The 23,840-nt window shown below is 41.9% G+C and overlaps 1 protein-coding gene across 2 annotated transcripts in view; it reads left to right on the forward strand.

The window, feature by feature from the left end:
• Positions 1 to 23,840, forward strand: part of ATP8A2 (ATPase phospholipid transporting 8A2) — a 328,378-nt gene that overhangs the window by 25,232 nt on the left and 279,306 nt on the right. Inside the window, exons 1-2 of one of the 2 annotated variants that reach the window (XM_030477756.1) lie at positions 13,110 to 13,185; positions 13,558 to 13,702. In XM_030477756.1, coding sequence (XP_030333616.1) covers positions 13,602 to 13,702 — 101 coding nt within the window. In that variant the 5' untranslated portion in view covers positions 13,110 to 13,185; positions 13,558 to 13,601. Of the gene's footprint in view, positions 1 to 13,109; positions 13,186 to 13,557; positions 13,703 to 23,840 lie in introns of those variants that run through there. The other variant, XM_030477755.1, reaches the window with a different exon arrangement.

The raw sequence follows: 23,840 nt of genomic DNA on the forward strand, positions 1-23,840 counted from the left end.
GCATTATGCAACGTGCTTCCTTAATGAAAGCTGGATAAGAGCAGCTAAAATTTTGAGTTACCTTCCTCTCTTGAGGAAAAAGCACTTACTTGTAGCTAGTGGTGTCTTCCATGGTTTCCTGTCATTGTCTTGCTCATAAATATTTGATACCCTTTGTGTGATTATCTCTCACCACTGTTAGTTGTGCTAGTTGCCAGGTGGTGTTCTGACTCTCTGTTCCAGCTTCCTGTTGATGGTAAAAGATGAGCTTGATACACTGCTCACATCAGGAGCCTGGCTTTACACAGATATAAACAGAACTAAACTCTGAAGTTCATGGTGTAATGTTAGTGTGCTAGTAGCTTCAGAAAGACTGAAGTGACCAAGCTGTAGCTGGTGGTTAAGAGGCAATGGTGGTTCTTGCCTTCTTTCCATGCTAATGTGGTCTGGCTTTCTCAGAGCACACAGCTGTCCTGGCATAACTGTACTCATCACTAAAAATAGCTGATGCATTGCTGAAGTGGGCCTGATGGCCACAGGGCAATGTTCTGCAGAGCTGATACTTCATTGGGATGATAACCTCAGATATAGTCCAAAAGCCCCAAATCCTTGTCTTCTATGGCTGTTTCCTGAGGCTTTAAGCACACTGCTGATGTTTCCTTTTTTATTCCTCATCCAAAAGTCAAGTGAATAATCTGGAGGGGCACAAATCTGCAGAGAGGCAGACTGCCAGGGAGGAAGAACCCTGAAAAGCTGGCTTAAGGGGATATGAGTAGATGTGACTCATACTAACAGGGTTGTTACAGGTGAAAAAGGAAATAAAAACCACTCTTTCCTTTCTTAAAGGAAAGAGATTATTTTTTTTTTCTTTTTTTACTAGTTGAAGTGATAGCTGAATTATTTTTAATCTTCTTGTTTGAGAGCCAAAATACTCTGCCATTAAACCTGCTCAAAGGCAAGGAAAAGTAAGTTTAAAAAGTAAGTCTTTGTCCCTGCAAAGATGAGTGGCTCTCATGACCCATACCATCACAGATAGCATCTGCAGGAGGAACAGAACTTGAGTTCTACTGCATCTATTAGGCTTTCACTTGAGAAATTGTGCTTTGAAAGCTGGTTTGGGGGGGTCAAAGTCCAGGAATGGGACAGATCATTGTTTCAAGTGCTGAAATACAGGATGAGGCTGAATTGCCCTCCTTTTCTCTTAAAATGTTCCAGTGAGAGCCACAGCTGTCTCTTTGTGCATGGGTGTACACAGGCACCTACTGCATACTTCCCTCCTGTGAATCCAGTGTGGAGCAGTTTGAAAGTGCAAACCTGTATTTCACAGATTCCATGGGGATCACTTTACTCAGCTTTGAGACCTGCTAATGCTGTAGAGATCTTTGAAGGACTACTGCTGGTTTCATCTTCATGCAGCCAGTGCAAGAAGGAATGAACATCATGTCTCTGTGCCGTCGCTGGAAGAGATGCTTCTCTCTAGGTAACTGTATAATGGGCAGCTGCTTTTGTTGTGCATTACACTGAACTATGGGTGGACAGAATGAAGAACAGCTTTGGGAATGCTTTAGAGCAAAAGGTCAGTATGTATGCAGTAAATCTTTCTAACCTAATGCTGGCTAAAAGCCAGTGTTACAGGCCTCTGGACTTTTAGTAGAATACAGATAGCTTTACATCATGTGCTTATAAATGGGAAAACATTTATTTTTCTTGTTTAAATTGTTCTCTTTGAAGTCAAGATCAACTGTGCTTGCAGTTGATATGCTTAAAGCTGTTAGTAAATTGTTATAGGAACAGATGCATTACAGAAATGAAAAAAACCCACTTGTGTGCCAGAATGCTAATAGAATTATGATGTGCCAAAGGTATTTTTAGCTTCAACCAATATTAATACAGGGAAACAAGCCTCAAAGGTGGGAGGAGAGAAGGCTGTAACTGACCTCTTCTAATGCTTAGCTGTGACTGTCAGTTTGGCTAAGGAGATTTCTGATGACTGGTTTTGAAATATTCCATTAATCACCTAACAGATCCACTGTGCTTGATACTTATGTGCATGGCCCACAAATGGGATTACTAGTCATGGTTATCCAAGCTGTATCTGACAAAGTGCTAGAACTTAAGGATCTTCCTTGAGCAGTGGGATTATTCAGGGGAGAGATGTTTTTTGTTCTTTGAAGTATAAGAATCCATTTTAGCTGTAACTTCTGCCACCTCATGTTCCCTTTTTAAAACTGTTTTAACAATCACATCTCTGATAAATTCCAAGAACTGCAAATAATGAAACTGGAAGGAGGGAATAGAATTGCCATTATGCATTGTCAAATACAATCGTTTCAGTGTTAAACTAAGGTATTTTTCCTTTGAATAAGATTTCTTGAGCTGAAAATTCAAAAGGAACTTAGTTAAGTTGTCCTTGTCTCAGAGGCTGAAAGTGCATACAGAATAAACACTGTGTTTTCATGTGTTTGCACAGTGGAATCTACATTTGCACTGTCATTTTTTATATAAAATGATTCTAAGTAATGTTAAATAAGGAGCTCTAAATCTAGTGTCCTCCAAACTGTTTCAAATGCTGAAGATCTGTACGGTGCTTTCTAATATGTGCAAATGTGTCTTGAGCTTGACTGGCAGTTGGTAGGCCATGCCAATCCAGGAAGTTAAAAATGAAGAAAGCAGTGACATATTGACATGACAAATTGGAGAGCTATGTTTCTGCTCACCTAAGTCTCAAAACTGTGTAACCCCAAACAGGGAACACTAGTACTTGGTGTATCAAGTTCTTAGAGAATCAATGACTCCATTACCTCTTTCACAGCTGCCTCACTGCTGCTTCTTGTGGGGCTTGTTAAACTTATGTGCTGTTACTTGGAAGAAATTGATGACTAATTTCTTATAGGATATTTTGGTGCCTTTGTAGTACTTGCAAAGTTGATGGAAACCTGGAACTCGTAGGTAGTTTTCAGAGTTGAATCTGAGTTTGAGAAATGTCAGTTGTTTGAACCAGCTCTTAGATAACCTATTGCACATCAAGCGTTTGGAGTTTGACTTGAGGGGTTTCAGGTAAAGCTCAAGAAGTTCCGTGGGCTTGCTAGAGCTGCAGTACTTCTTGCCTCTTTAAAATTCTGGTCTTGAACAGTAGCTGCTGAAGCTGAGTATTCAACTTTGTCAGGCTATTAGATCTAATTTATCTGCTGCCTGAAATTTATTGTTTCAGGCCCCAGATGTATCATTGATTGTCATAAATCAGACACAATGTTGTATACTAGAAAAAAAACCTCCTTGAAGTCCAGGTTATGGTGACAAGCTGCTAGCAAATAAACAAGTGATTTTGGAAACAACTAAGGAAAGAGTGGAATGGGAGTGAAGCTTCTAGAAATGCCACTTTTGTCCAATGCAGTATGGGAAATTAAAAACAAGAACAAAACACTTGTTTTAACTACCGTCAGTTACTAGTGCCCCTAATGTTTTTGTGAACTTAGTCTGGAAGCTGGGGCAGGGGATGAAGGGGCTGACTTCTCTTTACTTACCAGTGGTACAGGTCCAGCCTTGGAATTTAGCTGACAGTTGTGGCTATGGAGCATGAGGCAGAATAAGAATAGATTATATTTGTCTCATGCAATCTTATTAGCTCAGCAGTATCGGCAGAAGCTGCTTGGTTTTGATGTTAGAATGATCAGGTACAAAATGACTTGGGAGATGGAGAAGAGCTATTTGAGGCAAAGTGCGATTCCTCTTGTCGTCTCACAAAAACTTCATTTGAGGATTGTTAGAGGGAATGAAACCTGAGGCCTTTATTTTGCTGTTCAAAGAAGTAATAAGTGCACTAAGGAGACCTTAACTTGGACCACAGGCAACCATAGGCATCTTTACTCTCCCATACCCGAGTATCCTGCCAACTCATTTTTGCTTTGAGTATGTGACTCTCTGCTATTCATTCAGAGGGGAAGCAATTTTTATTGGGTGGACCTGCTTCTTATCTCTTGCCTCTGAATTCTGTCTCTTGAAATACACAGTATTTGTGCATGATCATGCATCTGAATCTTTTTCTGTATATACAGGTTTTGCTAAGCTGTATACTCCTGCAGTAGTGTAACCCTGGATGCTGCTTTTTATTTTTCTGAAGTGTCTCTAGTGTTCTGCTAGGGATCTGTTTTGTTCATTGGTGACAACATTTAGCTGCTTCATCCAAATCAATTTGGGCATCTGCATCAAAATCTAGGCTCCAGCTGTCTCTGTTTGCAGCATGCAATTCCATTCACAATTTAATAAAGGCTGCTCTTCAAAACAGGCTGTGTTCTGTGCCTTGAACTTGCTGGAGTTAAGAACTTTCTAGCTTGTAATTTAAGATTATTCAGAGATCTTTTTCAGTGTCACCAAATGTAGCTTAAATTGGTGATAAACAGCAAGAAGTGACTTCACAAGGCATATGCTATTCTTGTTCAGGCTTACATTAACAAGTCCAAGCAAATGGAGTTCTTGTTCTCATTTCTGTAGTCTCCACAGTTGCTTTTGTGTCAGCTAAGACTACAAGAAGTCTTTCACAAATGTATGTGGTTCTAGTCACCTACTGTGAGAGCTACTGATGCTGTGTATCTATTAACATGATCAATCATCTATTAACTACTGATCTACCTGTACTATGAGTATCTCTGCAGCTACTGTAACACTGCAGCTCTTCTGTACCTACATCTCCCTGGCAAATCAGTCCTACTTGGATTGACCAGTATACCATAGAATAGTTTGGGTTGGAAGGGACTTTCAAAGGTCTAGTCCAACCCCCCTGCGATGAGCAGGGAATATCCAAGTTTTTCTTTTTGCTCAACTGAGCTCCCAGTTTATAGCAGCGCTTTTTGCTCTGATCCCTGAAGTGCACTGGTAGGTGTTTATACTGTGCAATTTTTAACATTTATGTTCCTGAGGACTGGATTAATGCAGGGGCTATGGAACTGATGGATAGGAGAAAGCAGTTGACATCATCTACTTGGACTTGTGCAAAGCATTTGACACTGTCCTGCATGACATCCTTATCTCTAAATTGGACAGGCATCAATTTGATGGATGGACCACTTGGTGGATAAAGAATTGGCTGGATGGCCTCACGCAAAGAGTTGTGGTCAATGGCTCAATGTCCAACTGGAGACCAATAATGAGTGGTGTCCCTCGAGTGTTGGGATCAATCTTGTTCAACATCTTTGTCAGCAACTTAGACAGTGGGATTGAGTGCACCCTCAGCAAGTTTGCCGGTGACACTAAGCTGTGTGGTTCGGTTGACATGTTGGAGAGAAGATCCAGAGGGTCCTTGAGACGCTTGTGAGGTGGGCCGATGCCAACCTTACGAAGTTCACCCAAGCCAAGTGCAACGTCCTACATCTGGGTCGGGGCAATCCCAGGCACTGCTACAGGTTGGGCGGAGAAGAGATTCAGAGCAGCCCTGCAGAAAAGGACTTGGGGGTGTTGGTTGATGAGAAACTGAGCATGAGCTGGCAGTGTGAGCTCACGAACCAGAAAGCCAACCATGTCCTGGGCTGCATCAAAAGAAGCATGACCAGCAGGTCAAAGGAGGTGATCCTGCCCCTCTACTCTGCTATTGTGAGACCCCACTTGGAGTATTGTGTACAGTTCTGGTGTCCTCAACATAAGAAGGACATGGAGCAAGTCCAGAGGAAGGCCACGAGACTGGAGCACCTCCCGTATGAAGACAGGCTGAGAAAGTTGGGGCTGTTCAGCCTGGAGAAAAGAAGCTGCATGGAGACCTCATAGCAGCCTTCCAGTATCTGAAGGGGGCATACAAGAATGCTGGGGAGGGACTCTTCATTAGGGACTGTAATGATAGGATAAGGGGTAACAAGTTCAAACTTAAACAGGTGAAGTTCAGGTTAGATATAAGGAAGAAGTTCTTCGCTGTGAGGGTGGTGAGGAACTGGAACAGGTTGCCCAAAGAAGTGGTAAATGCTCCATCCCTGGCAGCATTCAAGGCCAGGTTGGATGGAGCCTTGGGTGACATGGTCTAGTGTGGGGTGTCCCTGCCCATGGCAGGGGGGTTGGAACTAGATGATCGTAAGGTCCTTTCCAACCCTAACTATTTTATGATTCTATGATCTCTAAGATTGACACGTGTAAGCTGCATGTAGCTCTCCAGTCTTCAAAGTAAGCAATCCCAAACTAGTGGCCACATGGCAGCTTCTCTTGCAGAACAATTCACTCCCTACTCTTACAGGCAGCTACTCTTGAGTTTAAAGCAACTTCTGAAATCCATGAGCAGTATCCCATTGGCAACTTTCCTACCCAACAATACCCTTCTTCATCTTGTTAATTTTGATAAGCCACATGTATTGCATAGCTACGAAGAGAAAAGGAGTGAAGTTAGACCTGTGTCTGTTTAATTTCCTTCTCAATATCTGAGTTAGCTTGATTGGTGAGAACTCCTTCCTTGCATCTTGGAATTCAGAAAATAATCTTCCTTTTCTCAGTCCTCCCTTGTCATGCTTCTGAAGCGTTATTTACTCTTAATATCCTTTTGGGGGCTACTGTCTTCATCTGAGTCTCAATTTCTTGGTCTGTATCTAGCACAGGAAGAAAATTCCTATCAAACCTGACTTTCTGCTGTGTATAAAATTGCTTTTCTTCCATGCTGTGCATCTGTAAAACATCTGATACAAAGATATGGATGTCTTCTTGTGTCCTGACTTGAATGCAGGAGTTAGCTGAGAGCTCTAAGTCCCACTGTCCCAAGTTTGACTTGAGATTTCTATGGAACAGTCCTGCTACAAGTTGCTTGACCTGAACACAAGTTTTTTTCCCCGCTATAGCTTTAGCTGTTGACAGACATAAATTCAGGTTAACTTTTAAGAACATGATCTTGTGGGAGAACTTTAATCTGATGTTTTGCTCACTGAATATCCTGGTAGTTAGGCTGGAACAGGTAACTGCTTAAAAGTAAAAATAACCAAAACAAAAATCACAGGCATTTGGAGAATATACCTACCAGTTATATTGTCAGAACTGAGTTCCATTTCTGACTCTTCTGGTTTATATTGTCTTTAGCCTGTAAGAAAAGCAGTGCTTTGCCTGGGACTGCATATAATGCAACTTGTATGTCTTCCTGCACAAGTTGATAACTGGAGGGACTTGATCTGAATAGTGACCCAATTACTGAAATGCTGATGCAAATAGCTAACTGTACTACTTTTTCCACTTCATTAGTGTTGCATGGTGGCAAGCATTTCATCCTATTGGTGTAAAAGGCCTGTTGCAGACTTCCTAATGCCTGGAATGATGGAGAGGAGATGGAGGGATAGCTCTTGCTTCCAACATCACAAGCATTTTCTGCAACCTGTGAAGGCTGTGTACATGTGTCCTCTCAGGTATTGTGTATGTTGTAGCTAGCAACTATCTTCTGTCACTAGAACTTGTCATGGCCTCCTTGTTATCTCAAACTGAAGCATTGAATGTTAATGTTCCAGTCTAAAAAGGCTGTAACTGCTTATGCTTATCCCTCATGTTGGCAGAACAGGCACTTTTTTTTTTTTTTTTGGGTAGTTGTTTGTCCTCCAACCTGATTAGACATTACTTGAGCAGAAGCTCAGTGCTAATGAAGTCCTAGGCTAAAATATACAGTACTATCTGCTCCTTTTTCCTGCTCGCCATTTGCGTTTTTGTGGAGTATTATACCTTTTACTATCACATGCAAAAGATTGGGTTTTAGTAAATGGCCTCTAACAGAAGTTCTGTTTGGCCTCAAAATTCAGGGAGCTCCCTTGGGAAAGCTGAGGAAAGGTATCCTCTTCCCCTCAACTTTACAACTGCTATTAAAATTGACAAGATTGATCATGGAAACATGATCAAACTTAATTGAATACCAGACTCCTTAACTGTACCTGCTGAAAGATGTTCTTGAAAGATGCATATTAGTAAAATCCATGGTGCTGTTTACAGAACTTGAAAACAGCTTGAAGTAAAACAGATCTTAAAAACCCACCTCCTAGATACATATTAACAATATTTTTTTAATATGTTTGCTTCTCCTTTAGCAAATGAAAGAGCCATTTTATTTTCAGTAACTTCAAGCAGAGCACTTCTCACATAATTCTTGAGAGAAGTGAGAGAGGTTTTGCAACTATGGTATTAACTTCAAGGTTATCGCTGTTACAAACCCTGGTACTTGCATGCGGTTGATCTAAGGACACTCGCTTAGCAGGAGATACACCTATAAAGAAGGAAGCATGTTTAAAAATACTCTTGATAATAGAAGAGCTAGAAAATGAAAGCTCTACTGTGAATTCTTCCAGAACTTTCTCAGACTTTGTCAGAACATTTGACTGCAATCTTACACTGTTGAACACTGTAGAAGTTTTCCAGATGCTAAAAAACAGAAATTTAATGCTGTTTATCAAGTTGAGGGTTTTTTTTTTTTTGTTTTTTGTTTTTTTTTCTTCTTTTTTGCGTGAACTGGTTATAACTCAAGGTTAAGGTGTCCCAGTTCTGGTGGGAACAAAGGTTTCCTGGAAGACATGTTAGTTGAGTTCATGCCCTGCATCTCCTGTGAGAGCATGCTGTGCTCGGATTGTTTGAACTCTTACCCTTGTGCAATTTTACATTCACTTTGAAGTGTGTTTCTGTTGAACAGTTGAAGCAGATAACGAAGTAGTGCAAGAAAGAATGTATTCTAGGTAAAACGAACTCAGCCAAGCTTCAATGTCAGTGTTCATACGTGAACTTGTTGACAATTCTCAACTGCAGAACTTCTCTTGTTTGGTACCATCTTTGGTACTCTGTCTGTGAAGGAAATCCTGTGAAAAGGATGTTATCCCAAGAAAGCAATGGTGAGTCACTGAATCTGGGGTGGCTTGTTAAGAGCAAACTTTGTATTTCAGTGCAGGCAAAAGTCCAAACTTGTCTGCCACTCTTTAAATATGCATCTTAGCAAACCAAACATCTCAAAAGTTAGTGCCAAAGCTAAGCCTTTAACAGAACTTGTGGCCTTTAAATGACAAAGTTTGGAGGCTTTGGTGAGGCTCCCTTTTTTACTCTGAAGAAAACATTTTCAAATGTTTCTTAACTGAAAACTGCCACCTAATACAGTTGCGAGGAACATAAGGAATTCTGTATGGCTTCTAAAACTTTGACTTGTGACTGGCTAAGCTTAGGATCACAGATGTTAGATAGCACCTTTGGAGACTGCAGCCCAACTTTGCTCAAGTAGGGTTAGCTTCTTCAGCTCAGCATCCATCTTTCTGCTAGATCTTGGTCCTGCAAACAGTGTGCAAAATTGGTAGGATAATTTCTGGCTGTGAAGCTTAGCACTGCTTTAGGTTCTAAACGTGACATGATGAAGCCTGTCTGAACTTCTCCATTACAAACCTGCTGTTTCTCAGAGCTTGTGGTTCTGCTGTCTTGGTGAGGTGCTTAATTGCTCTATTATGACTTGTTCTTAAAAATGGAACACGTTAGAGCAATCAAGTACCTCACCAAGACAGAAGTAGTAACTAGCTGGCTAATCTACTTACAAGTGGTACAATCTCAGTAAGAGTTCTCTTGTGACTTCTGACAGCTGGCAAGCATCCCAAGTGACTCATCTTTAAAAACACTACAAAATTCACAACACTTTATTTACTCAATCATAGAGAAGCTATGATTATTACTGAGCAGACATTAAGGAGACAGATATACATGGAAAATGTCATCTTTGCAGGCCCAGTGAAGTAAGAGTATTAAATTATAACTCATTGCTTTCAAGTGATAACAAATGCCATGTGAATTTGTCAGGGTATCAAGTCTGGCTTCTCTTAATGATGAGAGAAAGCTATAAAATGTCTTGATATTTTAGTCAAACTTTAATCTCATCTTTTTTTAGAAAATAAACTTGTTAAATAGTGTGAAGTAAGAGCCTTGAAGAAATGAATGGGCTTTATAAAAGGGAGTTTATAACTCAGGTCTGACTCATGGAACTTGTAAAGCACAGTGGGAAACAGTATTAGATGCCTGCAGTAAATGTCTCATGCCTCAAAGTTGAAGCCGGGTGTATTGGACACTGTTGAAATTCCATAGTTATCTAAGTTCCATAAAACCAGATTGTAATCATAGTGGTTTACTTGAATTATGTTGCTTTACTAGCTCTTTACTACTTCCACAGAATACCTATGGGTAATCTACCCAGCTCTTGTTTACTTTCTGTTTTCTGGTCTACTCAAACTGAGACTTTTCAAGGCTTCTTTCCTGAAGATGAGTTGGGAATGATCACTTAATGACATATTGGAATTCTGTTCCTGAGAACTTCTGGCCAGTACAAAAATTTTGCTTTCCCTTCTCCCTGAAGTACAAGTTACCAAGATGAGAGCAGAGTAGGTGGTGTCACTGGTGGTAGATTTTTCATGATTTCTGGGGGTGGAAGACTAGGAAGACCAAACAGCAGAGCTCAGGAGATAGGAACTGAGCCAAGTGACATCGTCAGCAAATGAAGAGAGCTGCCCTACTAGCACACCAAAAGCACGCTAGGTTATTCTTGTACAGTCGGCTTCCTTTTATCAAATTGTCTTGACTTCTACATCACACTTAATTAATTTACATTGATCTATACACAGGCTGCCTAGGCAGGTAGGTGAGTCACTATCCCTGGAGGTATTTAAAAGATGTGTAGATATGGTGCCTGGGGACATGCTTTAGTGGTGGACTTTAATAGTGGGTTAACAGTTGGACTTGATGATCTTAAAGGACGTTTCCAACATAAATGATTCTATGATAGAGACTTAAGACCAATGTAGCTAGAAAATCCAAAATCTGATGTAGCCAAGCATACTAAATGAACAGGCTAGGAGGTATAATGTTCTATGACTAACATGTTCCTTGAAGCATAAATAGTTTTCTCCAAGGTAAATTGCATAGCAGTGCTGCAAGTCCTTGGGCAAATAACAAAGAAGATGCAGGTCTTACACGAGAGAAACCTTCCTGGAGTGAGAAGTTGGTGTGCCTTTAAGCAAAGTCAAGGAGTCTGATTTCTTTGGATACAGGGTAGTAAGCGCTACTGAGTAAGAGCTGCTATCACTTCGGTTTTAAGTTCCACCACTGATGGCGGCTGTCAAATCCGTGTTGTATTTATCCATAGCCTTTCTGAAACAAGGAGCAGAGGTGAAGCTGCTTTCACATGGCTGAAGTGATGGTCTGCATGTGGTCAGGCTTTGGTGTCCTTGAAGGAGATAAATTCTGAAGGTTGTGTAGCCTCTGGGACTGCTGCCCATCAGGAGCTCCTCAGAAGCTCAGGGCTCCTTAACCTTTCTAAATGCAGGGAAGAGCAGCATCTTGCAGCCAGCAGCACAGGTCTCTGTCTGCAGGCTTCTGGGTGTGATCTGCTTAGTAACAGGGGAGGGAGGTGGAAGGCTTTCCTGATGGGCAGGATTACAGGATAATCTTCCAAAATGAGGCTTATTCCACTAAAAGTTCAAGCAGCTGCTTGAGCTACTTGCAAAAATGAAACCCTTCTTGGCAGAGATGTTTCTACACACTCACAAGTTTGCTTCGAAAATATTTCAGTGCATCTAAAGAATAAGGCAAATGCCTTGTCTTTTGAGGCATCCATCTTGGAGAGAGCAGCCAAGAGCATAGGGTGTGAAGTAAACCTAAATACCTTTGAACTTTATCAGCTGTATTGACTCAGTTAATCCTTAAAGTTGTGGGGCAGCTTCATGACACTTGATGAAGAGAACTAGTTAGCAGGAGGATTTTGAGCATCAATGGGAGGCATGAAAAGGCAAACCAAATATGGTCTTTGAAAAAAAACCCAACAATTTTTATAGCATGTTTGTTCTAGAATAATTGCATTTCTGTCTGGAGCTTGACTAGGAAAACAGATGAAAGCTGCTTCCTTGCACTTAATGCTCTTAAGAGTACTATTGCTTGATCTCCTTTGCAGTTACACAACATGAAATCAATGGGAAAGAACAGCAAGTATCCAGTAGTGCTCTTGGCTCTAATTTTCTGAAGGGGAAGATACCCACTCAGCAAGGTTGAGTGGTCCTCTGCATTGTGGCAAGCTTTTTCAGGCTGAGTAACCTAATATAGTATTATAATGGCATAGTCTTGCATAATGTATAGTCTTACATATTTCACTTCTTAAATTTACGTCCTTTTTCACAAAGCAGATAGTATCAGGTTGGCATTTTTGCTGTCTGAATTAGGGTCAACTGACATGGAAAAAAGATCAGTTAATTAAACTCACTTGCCTTGGGCAAGAGAGGGTGCTGTTGAAAGTGTATTAGTTTAATTGTATTAGTTTTATTGGCCAGCTACTAGCATTGCAAGAGGTTTTTTTGTATAGTGGACTACATTGTAAGTTGAATGGGTAATGTTGCCCTCCAGTGGCTCATGTCTAGAGGATACAGAGCCTGTCTGCACTAGCAACGAAGAATCAATCACTAGGAAAGTCTGAGATGCAAGAGTAGAATGTTAGCTCAGACCTATGGTGTATTTAAAAAAGACAAGTACTGGTATCATGTGAGAACTTAAGTGTTCAGTATGTTAAGGGTGTATTAGGACTGAAGCTTTTCCCTCAAGCTGTAGTGAAGAAGGACATAATTTCAGGGGGCTCTCCTCTGTTCACTGAACAAGTCCTTTCTAGCTGCTGTCTCGTCAGATCAGCTTGTTAGACTATGATCTTTGCTTTGTACGGAAGTTGCAAACAACTGCTGCATTTGCCTTTACAGTGGTTGCTTCTCACTGTTACCTCTTGAATGGACTTTTCAAATAACCCTCACATAACACCTTTACTAGATCTTGGAAAAGAAGTTGTCTCATCCTTGGCTCAAGCCACCTGTGCTAGCTAGTGAATTCCTGGCTTATTTCATAAACTGATACTCTTACATGTTTACAGCTCAATATAAACTATCTCCACAGTTCAGAATGGAAGGGGAAAATACTAAGTCTGTGTCTGACCACTTTGGTAGCATTTTCAGGCAATACCTATCTCGTTTCCTTACATTTTGGCTTCCTTCTAACACAAAGCTAAGCAATGCTTCATAGAGCTCTATTCACTCCAGTTGAAGGGGGAAATTACTTGAAGATTTCAGCTTTGAAGCTGTAAAGCAAAACGCTTTTTGCTCTTCAAGCCTGAAGCGGAGCCTTGTCTTTGAGTACAACGTGTCTGGCCGGTGCCAGCTGTGGCCACGCCGCCGGGGCGCTGGCCGTGCCCGGGGGGCCTGGCGCGGGTGCTCCGTGCCGGTAGGCAGCGCCGGGGAGCGGACTCGGAGCCCCGCGCCAGGCGTTGCTGCCGCCGGTGCCCCCCGCACCGGGGCCTGCACGGCTCGGAGGCGGCGGGCACCGGCCGGGCGGTGCCGGGGGCGGGGCGGGGGGCGCGGGCCTCGGTGCTCCGCCGCTGCCAGCTGGCTCCGGGCGGGCCCCGCCGCCCCTCCCCAGCCGTCGTTATTTATCAGCCGCTGCCGCCGCGCTGAACACCGGGCAGGGCGCGCTCGCTCGCAGCCGCCGCTCGCTCCCGGCCCTTCCCTTCCCCGCGGCGCGGCCCCGGGAGCTGCCGGCCCGGCCCTGTCGGGCGCGGCTCCTCGCTGACCGCCTCCCTCTGCGCTCTCCCCGCAGGACCCGTCTGTTCCCCCTCGGGCTATAAGAAGGCGGATGATGAGATGTCCGGAGCCACGTCCTCGGCGGATCTGGACGAGGCACCAGCCCGCACCATTTACTTGAACCAGCCCCAGCAGAGCAAGTTCCGCGACAACTGGGTCAGGTACGAGCAATCCCCGCATCCCCTGTTCCGGGCGGCAGCCTGCACACCTCGCAGCCCTCGGCGGGGAGGGCTCTGGTCCCTGCACGGACCTGGTTTCATCACAGTAAGTTGTGTCTTGTTGGCTGCAGTGGGCGGCAGGTCCGGCTAAAGGTACAGAGAGGCAGGAGGAAGGGATCCAGCAGCATCAGCAAGGGGTAAACTGCATCTGTCAAGAGTAAGAGCAGAGAACTGATAGAGCTGCATGGGTAAGATGCACGAAAAGGTCTTCTCTTCAGTAGGGCCATTGAATTCTGTAATACCGGGCCTCATCTATTACTCCTGGACATAAGGGCTAACCCATGAAAACTCAGTGTGACATTTGGATCGAATCCACTTTGAGTGTTCTCTTTAAAAGTAGCATCCAGTTATAAGAATAAGTAGACTAGGTATAAAGAAGTAGAGAGTAGAAAGGAAGAAAAGGAAAAGTGAGTCTAAAAGGATAAAAGTAACTATAGAGTTTACAAGCTCACATCCTCATGCGTACAAGGCTATGGTCCTATTGTATTCTTTAATTGGAGACCAGAGGGAATTTTCTCTGCTATTTCATTGTAGGAGTGTGTGTTTAAGACTTCTGTTGGTATGATTAATGCCATGTTGTTGCAATTTGGAAGCAAAAATGATGTGCACTGAAACATGGAGTATGAGGATGCATAACAAGTAAGTTGTGGCAGTGCTCACCACACTTGCCTGGGGTTACTGAGGTGAACAGATGGCTCCTGTCATGACAAAGGAGGAGCATTATTTAGCAGGCTTCTGTCTGTTAATGCAGATGTTTGGGTTATTGTTCAGAATGGTTTACACAATGAGTGCCTTCTAATGAAAAGAGAGGAGTCATATCCTGCTGAAATTGTTGTTTCCATTAGCTGATTTACCGTGTGTATTATCAAGGATGGTTCTAAGAATATCCTCTGTAAGGATGCTGGTGTTCTGGATAGTGCAGCTTACACATACAGGATTTTCTCCTCAGCTTTGACTTATTATATACTTGTCTGGTAAAGTCTATGGTTTAGGAGCACTTAATGACAGATTTTTTTTTTTTTAATTTTTTTTTTTAATGTCTTGCTTTTCTATGTGGGCAGCAATGTTGGATGTTTTCTCACTTTATTTTTATTTTTCCTTGACTAATTATGAGCCGAGTCGGGCCATTTTCTGTGGATAGACTACTTGTGCTTTTCCTGCTTTACAGAAAGAAAAGCAGGGAATAGAGTGTTGGTAGAATCTGAAGTTTGGGGTTTCCTGAAGGGGTTTTGTTCTGGCTTAATCTAATGAAAAAGTAGTGTGTGTGACTATGCTACCAAGAACCCGTTTCCGATAGTGTTATTACCAGCCCCTCAGAGCTGTTGTCCAGCTTGCTGTCTGGAAGCAATCCTCTGGTAGCTGAAAAAGTTTCTCAGTACTTTTTCAGTCATGAGAAATATTGGCATGTAAGGGATAGGACAAAATGCAGGCAGTGTAGTGGGAAAGTAGGGATATTTGCATTACCTGATTGGCGATCTTAGCTTCTTAGTGTCACTTGGAAATTAAGTTTGCTCTATAATAACTTGCTGCTGCTTAGTAAGAAAGTAAGATGCTGCTGCTTTGACTTTTAGAAGGTTGACAGGCTTTGGCTCTGCTTTCTCTATCCTCTGGGTTAGTTTTCTTCCTTCGACCCAGGTGGGAATGAAGGCAAAAGCATTGAGCTCATAATATCTGAGTAAGGGTGCCTTGTGTGGAGTACGTCTGATGATTTACTTACTTGCTTATATATATTGGAGTTGTTCTTGAGGACCAGCATTGTATTGCCCATTCTGTATTGCCCTTGGACTTTGTTTCTTACTATATTTAGCTGCTGGATTTTTCAGTACCATTGGTTTTGAAGATGTCTTGTCTCCATAGGAAATGTGTACAACAGCAAAAGGCACTGTGTTTAAGTGAATAAACACCTGTACATAGGGGCTTGGACAACATTAAAAGTTTATTGTAAATCATGTGACTTCTGTCACCTCTTCCGTAGTCATCAAGGATTCTCTGAGCAATGGTGGGAATTAGTGCATGTTCATAGGAAATTTTTCAAACTAAGAGGTAGTGTGGAATAGCTTGCTCAAAACTAAGTAACATACAGCAAGGTGCAGAGGGTGGGGGGGAAGGCGGGTTAGTGGTATGGCCTTCTGTTTAAGATGTTCTAAGCATCTTGAGCTCTTTAACTTGTTTTGGTGAGAAGCACTGTTAAAAGTTTGTTTGTGGGAGCAAAAGAAAAATTATTTTGGACAAGTTAAGCAAAATTGGTAATTCCCCAATATCACTTCTAAATAGTAGATAATGCTATTGCAAAAGCGAAGTAGGTGGCAAGGTGGCACTAACACTTCCACAAGCCTAGAGGTGTGAGGAAGAACTGTTTCTTTTTTCCCCAGGCTTTCTGGTATAAATAAGTAAAGTTATTAGAACTTGTGGAGCAATGGCTAATTTCTTTTGTGCTCTTCAAACTTTGTCACAAACTATTTCAAAACCTAGTGCTTTTGGATTTAGCTTGGTCCTTTATGTGTGTGCATGTGTGTATATATATGACTGTCACTATTTTTTATTACACTGCAGCAGCAATGACTCTTTCCGTAGGAACATCTCTCTTCTACCTGCATTACAAGCTGTTTTCATCCCTATTGTGTTCAGTTTGTGTATGCATTAAGTCTTTGGACCTTGTGTTAAAAGGTAAATGATTTTCCATTTTCAACTGAAGTATTTTCTGATGCATTTTAGAAGCTTTGAAATATGTATAAAAAAATTAAACAAAATTACTTTGTCCAACACAGCTGTAGCTGTGGTATTAAGGATGTTTGCTTTCATGAAAGCTAGCTAGCACCTGTTTTGACTTGTTCAATATGTGTAACTTCAATGTGATCACCCTTTTGGTGAAGAAATTTTTCCTAATATCCAGTCTAAACCTCCCCTGGCACAGCTTGAGGCCGTTCCCTCTTCTCCTATCACTTGATACTTGGAAAAGAGACCAGCCACCTCCTTGCTCCATCATCCTTTCAGGTACTTGTAGAGAGCAATGAGGTCCCCCCTGGACCTTCTCTTCTCCAGTCTAAACAATCCCAGTTCCCTCAGCTGTTTGTTCCATATCAGACTTGTTCTCCAGACCCTTCACCAGCTTTGTTGCCCTTCTCTGGACCTGCTCCAGCACCTCAATGTCTGTCTTGTAATGATGGGCCCAGAACTGAACACAGTATTTGAGGTGCAGCCTCACCAGTGCTGAGTACAGGGGGATGATCACTGCCCTGGCCCTGCTGGCCACACTATTGCTGATACAGGCCAGGATGCTGTTGCCCTTCTTGGCTGCCTGGGCACTGCTGGCTCATGTTCGGCGGCCATCAGCCAGCACCCCAGGTCCTTTTTTGCCAAGTAGCTTTCCAGACACTCTTCCTCAAGCCTGTAGCGTTGTGTGGGGTTGTTGTGGCCCAGAAGCAGGACCTGGCACTTTGTCTTGTTAAACCTCATACAGTTGGCTACAGCCCATTGATCCAGCCTGTCCAGATCACTCTGTAGAGCCTTCCTATCCTCCAGCAGATCAACACTCCCGTCCAACTTGGTGTCACTGCAAATTCATCATTATGATGAATTTTGTCTTCTGGAGCAGCCACTGTGTACTGAAGCCCTACTTCCAGGGAAGTGGCTGGACATTGCCTGCTGATAGGAAGTAGAGAGTAAATCTTTTGTTTGCCTTTACTTTTGCTATATTAACTGTCTTTCTCTTGACCCATGAGACTTCTTTCCACTGTACTCTCAGCCCCCAGCCCTGCTGAGGAGGGGTGTGATAATGTGACTTGATGGGCACCTGGTGTCCAGCTCAGGTCAACCCACCACAAGTTTGAAGACCAACTTACCTGTTGTCTGGTAAAAACACAAAGATATAGATGGGGAATGATGACAGGGGCTTTGAATGCTCTTCAATATTTGAGATGGCCAAACTAATGGCATGAATACTTTTCCAAATATATGCTCAGTGAAGACTTCATTTTGCTTAAAGTGAGAATATTCTGCAGATCTGGCTTTCACATAAATACAATTGCTTGATGTTTCTTAATAATACAGGAATCTACTCTGACATCAGTGGCTTATGCTGTGTGTTTAACAGTAGTGTACTGAAACTTTCTTCCTGTACATATAGTAAAAATCACTAGTTAAGTGATCTGAGCTTCTCATTAGTCCTATGTGTTAATGTTGATGCAAAAGTAGTTGGAACATGTAGTTTCTTGATCCCAGAAGCACGAAAGTGCTGAAAAAACTTTAAGTACTCTTGTAACTGTATCCAAATTATCTAAGTACATTGCAGTTGCTGTTGTAACTGTTGCTCTATGTAATATTCTTGTATTCAAGGCCTGATAGTACATCCTGGTGCAAGTCTGACTTAGATCTGAATCAGGACCCCAAGTTTGGTCTTAGTATGTGGCTTGGGTGGGAGGTCAGGGCAGAGCAGCAGTCAGGAGTAGCAAAATTCTACTTGTATGCTTTTAGTGCATTTTGAGTTAGAAGTCTTGTTGATAAGTTTCCAATAAGAACAGTATTTGGTGGCTTGATCTGTTCGGGGGGTCCCAAAAGATGTGTTCCGGTATCTAGAAAATCTCCAGTTCAGAGACTTGTTTTTCATACAGGCAAAAGTTAAATTCTGCTAGAAAAGATAATGAGCAAAAAGCCTTAGTGTTCACTTTTACACTGTACAGGCTCTTCAAGCTCAAGCAAACTGGTGAGAACAAATTTCTTCTTTCATAAGCCAGAAGCACCACTACTAGGAATTTAGCACTGACGACTGCAACAAGGCTTCTAGTAGCACCATGCATCCTTTGTTGAACAGGCTGTTTTATCTATAGTCCCAGACTGTCCCATCAGTGTCTACAGGGTGCTTGCTGGTGACAAAACTGTGGGCATGGTCTGAATTCTTATTTAATTTCAGCTGTATGTTGCATTAGATGAAGCTTTCTTGGCTTGCAAATACGTACTGTAGAAGCCACTTGTGATTGAGAAGTGTTAATGCTTTTTGAATGTGTGGAGATTCTCACTGGTGCTTAATGAGTCCCTGCTGCTGAAATAGGAGTTGCTGGTATCACTAGCCAATTAGTACTGACCCTTGTAACCTGAATATCCCAAGTAGTGTTCACTGTGATCATGGTTGAAGATGTGAATGGTAGTGTGCTATGTGCAGGTGCATTTATCTGCATTTACAATGTAGACCAGCGTTCCTCTTGCACTAAAATGTACCTGTGCTCTTGAGGTAAAACTGCTCCTGCTTGCATTTGGTTTATTCTTGGTAGAGTTCAGACGCTGTGGCCATTTGTACTAGTGCTTATATGACATTTGGAAATCTGCTGTTGTCATGTGAACAGATCTCTTGCTTGACTGCAGAAAAGCATTTTGGAATTCTCTAAGAAGGGGTGTGTTGTTATGTTCTGAATAGTACAAATCTAATGGTGTATTAAACTAATCCTCTAACTTTTTTTAGTTCTAGGTATGTAGTGTTCTTACCGAAAAAGAAATAATCAATAATGATACATAATTCTTGTAAATAAGCAAAAACTTTATTTTCCTGCAGTGCGGCTGTTACTGATACTGTAATCGATCACAATGAAAAAGGCTTGGCTACAGCTATGGAAAGGTTGATTTATTTTTTTATTTTTTTGCCATTAAAACTCACTGAAAGTAACTGGTATTGAACGCCTGGTGCTCATGTTGTGTTTCCGGATTGTGCCAAGGTATTCAAAGTTGCTGCATGTTTGGTCTTAGTGGGATACTCTTAGGGCCAGAGCCCTAGGACAGTTCAACTGTTGAATTTCACCTCGATGAAATGTCTGGGTGAAAAAACCCCTCAGATGTGAGAGTTCTAGTGCTGTTCCACCTGCTGCATGTTGAGTTCTGTGGCATCGTGATTTCTTTCTTTATCATGATAGATTTTGTACATCAGCATTAGTAACACAGCAGGGGAATTAAACTGGGTCTTTTTCCTGTTTTTAGATAGTTACTACCTAAGTAACTTTTAGACAATGGAGCCAAAGCTTAGATGCGGTCTGACTTTGTGTAAACAAAGCTGCTTTCCTACATATTTGTTGAATAAATACTGGCTCATATTTAGCAGTGAGCATTCCTTTGTGACTCTGCATTTCTACTTGTTCCTCTACTTCGGTGACCTCTGTCCAGAGAAATACGTGAACAGGAAGAGACTAAATGTATTTGGTGATTCTTTGTGTAGCTTGAGTGAGGGTGGAGTCAAAGCAGGGATCTTTCAGGACTTAGAGCTGTCATGTACAATAAATCACACTTTCTGAAGTCTCTTGCTGTTTACAGTTCTCTGTATAGGCTTGTGCTCAGTGCACTGACTGCTGGTGGTTTGTAGAAAAGGGTGGAAGAGTAAGAGATTGTCTTAAGTTGACCTAAGTAGAGCTCAGGAACTGTAATAACTGCTTTCCACATAGTTGCTGTTGAATGTGAAGTTATTTGGTCAGTTTTTGAGAGAAACGTGAGTGTTCAAGGCCAGGTTGGACAGGGCCTTGGGTGACATGGTCTAGGGTGAGGTGTCCCTGCCCATGGCAGGGGGATTAGAACTAGATGATCTTAAGGTCCTTTCCAATCCAAACCATTCTATGATTCACTTCTTTTACCACCACCCACGCTTGTCACTAGAAGAATAACTGCTTAAGTTGTGCTGACACTTGGAATAAAATAATGGCTTTAAAACTGAAGTTAGTGCTCTAGGTTTTAGACAGCTGATTAACTTATGTGACTTGTTTTGATTTCCCCCCCTCTTCCCCCCTTCAGTCATGTTCATGTCAATGCTGTGTGTTTGCTGTGAAGCCTGTCTTGGGTTTGCACAGTGGTAATAAACTTCCTCTATTAGATAGCAGTATTTCCAGGTTAACTGTTCCAGTCAGTTCTATTTTACTGAGTTGTACTTGCCAACAGGCCTACTGAAAAGCGAGGGCCTATTTCTGTAGTGATGACCTGACAAGATTGTGGCTTGCTGAAACAATATCATGCCTAATGAGCTTTTTAGTGCTGTTTCTAAACAGTCTTTGTCTGATGTATTTGTTAGTGCAAAGCAGCCAGGAGTCTGTTCCCCTTTTTATAGGGATTGCATGAATAGAGAACAAATGGAAAGGCCTTTTCTGTTTGCATGCTTTAGGAAAAGCTTCCAGGGTACAGGATTTGGAAGCAAAAGTGCTATCGCTTCTGTTAAATGTGACCACGAGTTCTTGTTTTTATGTTAAACTGAGCGTAAGCAGTTGTGTTAATGCCTGCTCTGTATTAAGGCTGCCATGAGCACTTCTGCAGGAAGCCTTTCTAGTGGAAGTAATACTTACTTTGACATTATCAATTACATTAGTTTTTGCAGTCTTTCACTGCCTGTGTGTGGTAGAAGCCCTACTGATACCAGGGCAATTTGGCACGAGCTAATGGAGGCTAGAAATTGTGAAAAATCCCTACATGGTTAGGAGTTTATCTTGCTGAACTAGAGAGCAATAAGACTCTCATAATTCAGTGGACAAAAGTTCATAATATGTTTTCATGTACGTTTTGTCCTAACAATGGTCTATACAAAGGTAACAAGTAAAATGAAGCACTTGAATACAAGCTTGTTGCTGTTGTAGCTTCTGAGGAAGTGCAGGTAGCTCAGCAAAGCTGGGTTTGTCAGCCTAAACATCTTGCTCTTGAAATGAAGCTTGTGCATTAGGGTAGATAACACTACTTGCCAGCAGAAGCAATGGTAATCAATGAATATTGCACTTACCACCCTGCCTTTTTATTAGGTTGGTGTAGAACACAACACTGATGTGCATTACTATAAAACATTGATGTAAGATATATTTGTGCTAATTTAGATTTCCCCTTGTGTAAAATACTCCTAAACCTCAGTGGCTGTCTAGCTGACAGCTGTCTGGTTTTCTTTTCTATCTTTTTTTTTTTTTTTTTTTTTTTAATTTCATTTGGGTATGTATGAGGTCTTGAATCTAACTTGAAGTAAACTCTTCTTCAGGAGAGCTTCAGTGTCTTAGTGCAGCAGACCCAAACCACTGTGGCCCATGAAAAACAAGTTCTGGTGGAACTTGACCTGCAGGGGAGTTAGTTGGCTGGCTTTGATATGTCCCGAGTCTTTTAAAGCAGCCCCAAACTATCTTTCTCTCCCCAAATTGTATGACTTGAGAGAAGATTGCTCAGGTTCTTAGCTGTGATTAGTCCCTCCTCTTACAAAAGAAGGAAAGACAATCTTCCAAAAATGCAGTGGTGCCTGTAGTTGCTTCTGATGGGAGCCCTACTGATGAAGGAAATCCTATAGATGAAGGAAACGTTGCTCTGAGAAACATGGGGGAAGGAAATAGTGAGGTCTTTGAGAGGAAAACTGTCCCACTGGTATGAGTTTTCACAAGTTACTGGGCTCTGCAATTTGAAGCAACTAGAAGTGTTTTCTGCCAAAGTTCAAATGGGTACTCCCAGTCAGTTTCATTCTGGGGAGAATTTGGGACAAAAAAATGTATTCCTCTGCTATGGTATTGCAACAGCTTTGTTGGGAAATCTTTCAGGATTGGATGTTTCAGTGGCTAGGCAGAGGAGTGTCCTTTAAGCGAAGTTATGACCTTTTTTCTCTTTTGACAATACATGAACTTATATGTGTAAGATGTCATTGCTGTTACGGAGAAACTGTACAAGAGTGCAGGAAAAGATGGAAACAAACCAGGCACTTGGACTAGGGGCAGTGGTTGCTCCAGAGCTGGGTGACAGATATTCTGATGTGATGGTTCTTTGGTTCTGGTTCTTGGTTCTTTGCCTTGCTGTGGCAAGTTTTAAGCAATAATACCTTGTAGGATTCAAGTCTTGCACTTTTTAATGTGCAAGAGCAAGTCTTGCTCCTTTTACACTGCTATTCTGACCTGACCTCAGAGCCTGTTTCAAACTGACTAGAGTATTTAAGCACCAATACCCTTTTCACCCTTACTGGTTGGAGTCCTCCTCTGCAGGAACCATAGTCTGAAAGATTCATCTGACAGCGAGGCTTTGCAATTAAACTCATGTTGGTTAAGGCAGAAATTGCTGCCTGCTATAATGAACCAACACTGGTTGTTTGGGACATAGTCCAGTCAACAAATGATCATTGTGTAGGCATGTAAGTAATTGCTTCTTATAAGCCTTCATGATGCCTTCTTTGCAGGAATTTGTAAACAGTTGATTTTTGTCTCTTTAGCAAGTTTTCTAATCAAAGTACGCTATTTTTAGCAACTGCCGAAAATATTGTGACCCTTGGATTTGTCACAGTCTAGCCAGTTTTCTGCATGGCAGCATTGTCTGGTGAGAGATTCCTGTGAATGAGCTTCCTCTGTGCCCAGTGTAATTGCATGTTGGTTTTTTGTGTTAATGTAGTTAAGCATCACTTGAAATATGTGAAGCTTATTGCTGTACCTCCCGCAGCAATGGTGGCTGTCTGGAGGTAGCTTCTGTTCGTACTGCTTCTGTACTTTAGTTATTGCAGAACCTTGGAAGCTGATGTCAATCTTGCCACTAAAAGAAGTATCATGTGCCTGCGGGAATGCACACACCATTCCACTGAAGGCACTATTTGAGCCCTTAATTCAAGCAGATTGTCCTTTTTTTTTTTTTTTTTTTTTTTTTTTTTTAATCATGGGGGGTTGGTTTGTTTGTTTGTTGGTTTTTTGTTTGTTTTTTTGTCCTGTTACAGGGCATGTTACAAGGCATCTGATCTCTTGTATGTGATAATGGAAACAAAGCCTGATTAGTGAGAGAGGAGTTCAAGTCCTTAACCTGCACTTTAATTACCCAGCCCCTCTGCTGTGGTTCAGATGTCTGTGCTTGGCTTGCTTAGTAATTGTTCCTGTGAATTGATGTATGTTAAAAGCGCTAACATTAGGCAACACTCATTCTTCAGCTCTCAGATTTGAGAGTATTTCAAGTATGTGAACTGTGGAATGGATAGCTGTGGATGAGTGCTGCCTAGGAAAGGACAGTTTGTACTTATTACACCTGGAAATGAGACCATGTGTGTCTCAAGGAGATCCTGTGTTCTTTATCATGATTAGCCTGAGGGGGGTGTTCATCTTGGAGTTGTCAATCTAAATTCTCAAGG

Source organism: Strigops habroptila, chromosome 2 (assembly GCF_004027225.2).
Source record: "Strigops habroptila isolate Jane chromosome 2, bStrHab1.2.pri, whole genome shotgun sequence".
Classification (NCBI taxonomy): domain Eukaryota; kingdom Metazoa; phylum Chordata; class Aves; order Psittaciformes; family Psittacidae; genus Strigops; species Strigops habroptila.